The sequence below is a fragment of the Vipera ursinii genome (assembly GCF_947247035.1).
Source record: "Vipera ursinii genome assembly, chromosome: 6".
Lineage (NCBI taxonomy): Eukaryota > Metazoa > Chordata > Lepidosauria > Squamata > Viperidae > Vipera > Vipera ursinii.
Window position 1 is genome coordinate 80457690 of NC_139515.1, and position 9076 is coordinate 80466765.

Sequence of the window (9076 nt, forward strand, 5' to 3'; positions counted from 1 at the left end):
TTTTTCAGCAATATCCTTCCGTTATACTGTTCTCACCGGAGAAAGCTACTCTTGAGTCCTGTACGTGGTGGTTATTTGCTTTATTCCAGTTGGGCCCTGTCTACCCTGCTTCCATTGATGTCGATGTAAGCCAGGTTTTGCAGACTTTCCCCCCAATGTGAATGAGGCTTTACGTTTGCTTATCGCCTTTGGCAGGAAAAAGGAGGAGGAAAGTCTACTGCCAGATAACTCAGCACTTGCTGCAGAACCACCAGATGTGGAAGAAGGTCATTGAAGAGGAAGAGAGGAGAGCTGCGAAGGACAAGCAAAGCGGGGAGCCATCAACGGCACTGCACCCGTCCTCTGAGCAGATAGAGGCTATTAAAGAGGAGGAAGAGGAGAAAGGAAAGGCCAAAGAGGAAGACGATAACACTGCTCCAGAAGAAAACCAATGACGGTGACAGGAATTTTGTACAGTATTTGATGCAAGGACACCTTGCGTACCAATTGTTTTTACAAGCCAGCACAACGTTTAGACACGACACTGTAGAAATACGGGATAATTCACCTACAGCTGTTTTTAAGTTTTCCTTCCTTCCTTCCTTCCTTCCTTCCTTCCTTCCTTCCTTCCTTCCTTCCCTCCTTCCTTCCTTCCTTTTCCTTCCTTCCTTCCTTCCTCCCTCCCTCCCTTCCTCCCTCCCTTCCCTCCCATGAGGTACATTGCTTTCACAGTTCAACGGCCATTTTTACAAATTTTTCATTGGAGAATTATAAATATACACACACACACACATACAGAAAATATTAGCCTGGGTTTATAAGCTGCATATTTGTTTATTTGTTCTTTTTAAAAAGATGATTATACGATGCTGCCTGTGATATTATTAAAAAGAAAAAAAGAAAGGCATCTGAAACTGAGACAATACTCAGTGAAATGGAGAAGGCTGTACTGCCCTTGTGTTGGCTTTGTTGTTTTGTTTTTGTTTTGTTTTTTGTTGGAAGTGGAGCAACTGATTGTGTCAGTTAATGGTTGATCCCGACTGCCAGCATAGATGCACCTGCAGGACATCACGGGCGCACAACACAGGAGCACCGCAATTCGTGGAGCGAAAGGAAGGGCTTTCTGCTTTGGAGACAGGTTTTGGCAGGTCTTCCCAGAAGATTATGCCCCTCCATTGCAGAGAATGTGCTCTCTTCTTTCTCAGCGTGAAGAACTCTGCCTCGGACTGCTTGCTCACTCTTCCACACAGCTCAGTAAAATCCAGATGGAGGTGAGCCCACAGCAGCTCTGGAAAACAGGACTTCCCATTTCTGGAGCGAGCCCCCTCTCTTGCTGTTTGGTGGGTCTTGATTGGTTTATCCGAAAAAGCTTGCCCCTTGAAAACTTGTGCAGGCTGCAATTCCTACCTATATATTGCACAACTTTTTATGCCACGTTCCCTTCTCTCCCCCCCCTCCCACTTTGGGGGAGCAAGTTTCAAGCATCAACACGTTACCTTCTTGGTGGTGGCAATTTTCCATGTTGTGTGAAGGCATTTCCAATTCAATGAAGGGAGGGACACCCTAGGATCCTTCCCACCTTTCATTGCATTCTTATCTTTTTCCTGTGTCTTGTGAGCATGAGAAAGGTGACTTTTAAGATGGATTGTGAATGAGATACGCCCGTCGGGCAACCGTCGCTTCTGCTTTTTATTGGAATGTGCGTGTTGACTGCGAACCCGGTGCCTGGTGACCTTGATCGGAGGGAATCCCAAATCTGCTTCAAGGGATCCATTCTTCTTCGTTGCTTTGTTGGTTATAAGTTGATTGCATGTGGTAACGAGGATTCTGGAGCACCTGGACCACCTAGGTGAAACACTGCCTAGGACTCGCTGCAGTCCCACACAAAGTCAAATGGAGGTCTTCAACTTCCAGAATTTTTCAGACAGCTTGGCCACTGCTGAGGATTCTGGAAGACACACTTCTGGAGGGACACACCATTAAGGAAGGCTGCCATCCTGCATTGTCCGCCACGATAACGGAGGACGTTTTGTAGATGCAGTGACCCACCCAGTATTTTAGCCAAGGATGTTTCCCTGTCATTTATCTGTCCTTTCACAACCAACAAGCAATTTCCAGAGCATGCCATGGTTCTTTAGGACAGGGCTTCCCAAATATTGACAACTTGAAGACCTGTGGACCTCAACTCCCAGAATTCCCCAGCCAGCCATGGGAGCTGAGGTCCACAGGTCTTAAAAGCTGTCAATATTGGGAAGCCCTGTTCTAGACAGATTGGTTTGATTTCTGGCACAAGAGTTTTGGAAAACAACTGCATAAAAGGACAAGAAACCCTACTACCAATCAAGGCAGGAAGCTGTTGTGCTGTTGGTTTTCAAAAAAGGTGGTTCCCCCATCCTGTACTTCATATTTGTTCACCGCATCCTAAGTAGAATAAGTTCTGCTTTAACGTTTTTCCTAAAACCCAGTGAGCTGAGTGGTACCACTTGAGAAGATCTTTCAAGCGTCCCTTTAGGAACAGGGCTCTTCAAACTTGGCCCTTTTATGACTTGTGGACTTCAACTCCCAGAATTCCTCAGCCAGGCACGCGTGCCTGGCTGAGGAATTCTGGGAGTTGAAGTTCACAAGTCATAAAAGGGCCAAGTTTGAAGAGCCCTGCTTTAGGAGGTCTATAGGTATGAATGCCAGAATGTAAAGAAAATAGCATAATTTGGGGAAACAAAATACAATTTGACTTGCCTGTTTCTGTCATTCTATTTACGTCCTCCCATCTGGGTAATGTTCAGTTTTATTTTTAAAGTAAATGCAATCCCAGTCTTTATAGTTTGAAGTGCAGTTCGGATGGATGTCATGAAATTGCAGAAGAAACTTTGATGTCAAAGTTTGCCCACCTCGATTGTATGTCTTGGCAGCTATAAAAGCAAGATCCCATTACACGTGGTGGGGGGGGGGAATTCACCAGCAGACATAGGACTTCTTTAGATGATTAGTTGTCCATCTTTAATGCTTCATTGGTCACAACTTATTTTTATTAGCCTACATGTAAATACAGAGACACTTTTTTTAGTGTCCTGTTGATAGGGGAAGCTGGGTTGTATTTGTAAAGATAGTTAAAAGAGAAAAAAAAAAGATTTTTTTCCCATGAAATGTGACTGTTTTTGAATTTGACAAATGAAGTCCTGCACGATTGGGAATGGAATTGGATGGATTCTTTTCAGATGGGTGGGTTTGTTAACAGCAACTGTCACAAGACACATCTGAGTGTAACGAAAGTGCTGCAATTTAGCAGCGGAGCCTAACTGTTCATCACAGAGTTTTAAGTAGTAGTACATGTGACAGGAGATCAGTCTGTAACTAAGTGTGCCCTCAAAAACATTTCCGAAATTATTGCCCTATTTCCATTGGGTTGGTTATTGGGCCAACCCATTTCCCTATCTTACTAATATTTCAGGATGAGTTTTATTTTGCCTCATTGTTTTACTCCCAAGTTGGTTCTTTGGGATCTCCTAAATTCACAGTCTACACCAGGAATGCCCAACCTTGGGAACTTTGAGACCTGTGGACTTCAAATCCCAGAATTCCCCAGCCAGCCATGTTGGACTCCACAAGTCTCAAAGTTGCCCTACGCAGATTGTTCAGATTGTTGCTGAATGTATTGGAACTGTAGAAACTCAGTTCTCATTTTGCCCTAATTTGTAATGTGATTGAAGATTGTTGAATAAGCCATGATTTGCCATGTTTACAGTTTGCCTTGAGCCATAATGTGTGGTTTGTGAACCTCAGTGGCTGGGTTCTTACAATCCACCCTGAACCAGGGTTCACACAGATGGGGGCTAAGGCTATGATTTAGAGGGAAATTTGGGAGTTGCCTTAAAGCTTCTGAGGGAATCTTTCACTGCCTCACATTTTTTTTTAAAGAGGATCAGGTGTTTTGGCACCATCCAGTCTGGGAAGCCATGTTTGAAACCAGCGTCATCCTTGCCTCCCTTCACTTAGATTAAGCCCGTTCCAACTGAGGGGAAAATGCACATTAGAATTGTTTAGTAAGTTGTTCAGCCCCTTGCGCTTTTCCCATAGCTCAGCAATGTCTTTGAAATTTTGCAAATAGTTAGAACAGGGGTCTTCAAACTTGGCCCTTTTATGACTTGTGGACTTCAACTCCCAGAATTCCTCAGCAAGCGTGCTTGGCTGAGGAATTCTGGGAGTTGAAGTCCACAAGTCATAAAAAAGCCAAGTTTGAAGACCCCTGAGTTAGAACATGGTGTAGCAAGTGTTCACGTATAATGTTTTAAGCCAGGGGTCTTCAAACTTGACCCTTTTGTGACTTGTGGACTTCAACTCCCAGAATTCCTCAGCCAGCATGCCTGGCTGAGGAATTCTGGGAGTTGAAGTCCACAAGTCATAAAAGGGCCAGGTTTGAAGACCCCTGTTTTAAGCGAACATCTCAGATTTTTCCCTTCATGGTCTTTCCAGCTGCATAGAGTTGACCACAGAGTATGGCCAAAAAAGACAAGATTGGCAGCTATGATGATGCAATCAATGCTTAGTCTGTTTTTTGTGTGTATTGTACATATGATGCCAAAAAAAGGGAGGGGGATTAGAAACTTCGATTACACCATCACAACCACCATCTTATATATATTTTTACAATATCCTGCAAACACCACTGTCCAAATGCATATTATAGAGACAATTCTCACATTCTGGTAACTACTGTGTAAGCTCTCAGAGGACAAACCAGAGTCTAATGGCTTCAAATTGCCTATAAATATGTTCTATGTTTGAAACAAAAGTACTTGCTGGAAAGTTTGTGTTTACATGTCAATCCTTTCCTGTTCAATTGTACTAACATCTAAGGATTATTTATCTGCTGTTCTGATTTTCTAACGATTGCGAGCAGAAATGAATTTGACCTAGATACATTTGTTAGAGCAGCAATCCACAATCTTTCTGGCTTGTCGGCCCAGCCTGGCATGGGAAGAGCATGTGAGTGGCAAGGCACACGTGTGTGCACAGCTTCATGCATGAGCAGAGGGTGTTTGCACTCGTGTGCAAAGACATGTAACTTTTACATCTCTGATCCTTGTAATGTTCCATGCACAGGTGATGCCTAACTTCCATGAAATTAGGATACATCCACCCACCCATCTATCTCATTTGCACCAAAATTAAGAATGATTATCCCCAGCAAACTTGAAAGATGGGTGTGTATTTGATCATCATGGGAATTAAAGCCAGTTCTCTTGTTTCTCTGGAGAGCAAGTAATGTAGATTCCTAACTTGAGATGTGCGCTTCAGCACACGGTTGTATTTGAGTCTTCTGTTCATTCTGAGCATTCAACAAATCAAAAGTGGCTGTTGACTGAAGGACCCATTGTTCCAGTTCACCTTGGCAGGTTTGAGTCTTTCAGTCATTGTTGGTTGTCTGCCCCATCAAGGTCTCTTAGTAGAGTTGTGGGGTTCATAGTGGAGTTGAAGGTTTCCTCAAAAACAATTTCATGAAGTACTCTTTTTCTTCATATGGGAAAAAAAAGGGAGACGTGAAGGCAATCAAGCCAGACCTGAATGTTTCCAAGGTCCATTAATTTTTCAAAAAGGGATATTTCAACTAGTGTTGACTTGTGTGTCCGACCATCATGGTCTACCCTTATAGCCATGATCCTAGTAAGGGACCAATGACCTTCTGAATGAGAATATCCATCCCAGATAGATGGAGATAAGAGTTATTGAAAGTTGTTGGCAGCCAATATCAACTCCAACATTCTTTGAAGAGCCAAAGTAAAGAAAAGTGGGGAAATGGTGGAGAAATAGCAATTTAGAAGGACTCACCCATTACCCGAGTTCTTCAGTTCTTCAGTTTCTTTGTATCTTTATTTCAAGTTGGAAAGAAATACGGGCATTGAAGAAGTTGCCGAAAGTAGTATCTGTGCTTTCATAACAACACACAGCTTCCTCCTTCAGTGTCCCACTAAAATCAAATGAGGCTTTATAAAAGGGGTTCAGTTGCGACATTTTCATCCCTCCCAAGTAGGTGAAATTGCCAACCATTGTTGTACTGTAGAACTGTAACTCCTGCATTCAGTATTTGTAGATGTCCATTTTTTCAACACGGTCTTCTTTTCACTAAATACTACCTGCATTAATTTATATTTATATATTGCCAATATTGTTGTAACCAAACCTCTTTAAGACAAAAACTTCAAAACAAGGCCTTGTATTTTTAGCTGATGATCTTTCACAAACTGACCGAAATCTCTGTTGGCTTTTCTTTTCACAGATATCTTGCACTTAAGACATGTAGCAATACTTAATATATTCCCTTCACAAGTATTCGTTAAGTGATTTTTAGTTAATGGCTGATAAATGTTTTGTACAAAATAGATTCTGTACAGGCGGAGAAACAGGAGAAATCTTTTAGATAAACATTATTTATTTTTACTGTTTTGTAAGTTAGACACTATTAATGAAGCTCCTTTTTGCCAGAATTACTGGAAGTGCCTCTTGGTATAATGTATTATAGTAAATATATATTCAGAATTATTAGAGATAATGTGTCACAAAATGAACAACATGGATGTTGCAATGTGAAGAAAAAAACATAAATATAATTCTGTGGTATCATATTGCTGATGGTTCTTATTTTTTCTTTTTTTCTTTTTCTTTCTTAATGGGGTTTGTGAACTCCACATGGCATCAGTAAACACTCAGCTCCAGCCAATTGCCCAGACTCTACTCCGAATTAAAGGATTACAGGGTCATAAAAAGAGTGTGATTTGTGATTTGTCCTGTAATTGCCCCCATGGCCCAAACTTAATAGTATTGGTCAGACCATTATTCAAGTCCTCTCATCCAAACCTGGGCACCAAATTTAAGGAGTATGCAAAAGAGTTTAGAAGATAAACAATGTTTGTGAGCAGTGGACTGGAAATTAAGTTCAGTGAGGGCAGATTAAGGAAGAATTGTCAAGCACAGAAAATCTGGAGCCAAGGCAGTTCAAATGAATACAGTTTTATTGCATTCTAATGCTGTCTACAAAAATCTGATCTATTAATGGATCAAAGCAAATTGGCGGTAAATAAAGGTCAGTGGAATTTGAAGTGGGCTGGACTTTGATCTCTTTTGGGCGCAAAGAGACTCGAGACTGATGACGCATTCGACCCCTCCCTTGGGCTCAGCCTGGTCATCTGCAGAACTAGGTATACTTAGCCTCAAATGGTGAACCTTTTGGGCTTGTTACCAAAATGCATGGTATATCACTGGTGACACACTTGGCATAGATAGTCCATCACTACCTTAGCCTGGCTGAGGGTTTGAAGTATCTGAAAAGGCAGTGACAAAAGGAAGAAGATCAAGGATCATTTTCTATCATCCCGGAATGGAGAAAAGTAAACCATCTTAATTAACAGGTATGTCTGATTTTATATCAGAAAAACAATGAGTTCAGCAGTTGAACCAAGTCCTCAGGAAATTGAGGACCTCCCTTTGTTATGGCCTTTGATCGGAAAACACAGATCAGGGATATTTAGAAATACATACACCTAAAAATCTGCAGATATGAATAAAAAGCAAGGATAAAATAAAATAGCATCATACAAATAATATGGTGATCAATGGAAAAAAAAACCTCAAGGCAGGAGAAACCTTTGTTGTGCTGATAAGTGAATTGTGTGTTCCAAGAACCTGGAACTCCACCCCAAAATATATGCATCTGGTCTATTGGGAGTCCCATTACTTTACTTTACTCCTGCAGGGTTGTCACACAAAACTAACTTCACTATTTTGATAATTTATTACAAGGGAATTATTTTTTTAAGCAAAAGAAAGCCACTGTCCTTCTCATTCCCAAATGGAAGAAGATTACGATGTCATTTACATATAAAGTATTTTCCATTTAATATGCCCCTTCCCACTTTTTAAGCGTCATGAATTTTATTCCTTAAATGTTTTAAAATAAATAAAAATGGCAAAGGATAAAACATGAAATGCAATGTACAATCAGGAATTTAAAAAAAAGAAAAGGTAACCAAGTTTTTTTCTTTAAAAAAGACAAAACAAAACTCAAAAATAAGGATTTCACTAATTTCCTAACTCGCTGATTTCCTAACTCCCACACCTGGGCAAATAACCAGGTCTTAAGCATTTTTCAGAAGGCCATCAAGGTTGGGCCAATCTGATCCCAGGTGGTAAAGTGTTTCAGAGGGCAGGAGCCATGACCAAAACAACATGCTTCCTAGATCCAGCAAGATCTCTTTAGCTATTCATTCATTCATTCATTAAATGTATTTGGCCATCCATCTCAATAAGAGACATTAAAAGGGTTTAAAGGTTTCCCCTGTCCAGTCATGACCGACTCAAGGAGGCAGTGCTCATCTCCAATTCCCAGCTAAGGGAATCTCTGTTGTCTGACAGATGCTTCCATCATCATGAAAATACAGAACACGGTAACCTTTCGCATTGAAGTGGTTCCTATTTATCTACTCGCATTTACATGCTTTTGAACTGCTTGGTTGGCAGGAGCTAGGTTGGAGAGTAATGGGTGCTCATCCTGTCACTCAGGGTTCGGCTCTCAAACCCAGGCTGTCGAATTGCCAGCAGATAAGCTCAGTGTCTTTAACTGTTAAGCCATTGGTCCGACCTTAAGTGACATTAAAGATGGTGTTAAATTGATGGAATCTCATCATGACCTCCTAGCAGATCTAACAGGATAGGTAACGGTAATCAGCGAGAGAAGCCTTTCAGGTGTCCTGGTCCCAAGACACAAATTATAACCAGAAATTCAAATTGCATCCAGACACCTGCTGGGAGTCAGCACAGCTCACAGAACAAAAGGATAACCTGGTCAAGAACCACTCATCAATGTGCTCACATCACTGCACTGTAGAGCAATTGTACCTTTCTAAGTAAAACATTCAAATAAAGTATAGCAACAAGGAAGATACATCCCTTTACCAACTGGAAGAATAGGACTCAAACATACCTCCTTCAGGGATGTATTTTACAGCCTTGGAACCACGCAGATCTTCTCCACGCAGAAGGTAAGGAAGTCTCAGTATTGGGAGCACTTTTCAAAGTACTCTCCTACTACTCTAAGTAGACATAA

At 41.3% G+C, this 9076-nt stretch overlaps 1 protein-coding gene across 2 annotated transcripts in view; it reads left to right on the forward strand.

Moving 5' to 3' along the window:
- PDE3A (phosphodiesterase 3A) overlaps positions 1-6599 on the forward strand; it is a 302331-nt gene extending 295732 nt beyond the window's left edge. For both annotated transcript variants that reach the window (XM_083365268.1, XM_083365269.1), the window contains one exon: positions 196-6599. In XM_083365268.1, the coding sequence (XP_083221394.1) occupies positions 196-434 (239 nt within the window). In that variant the 3' untranslated portion in view covers positions 435-6599. The remainder of the gene's footprint in view (positions 1-195) is intronic.
- Positions 6600-9076: the final 2477 nt, after the last annotated feature.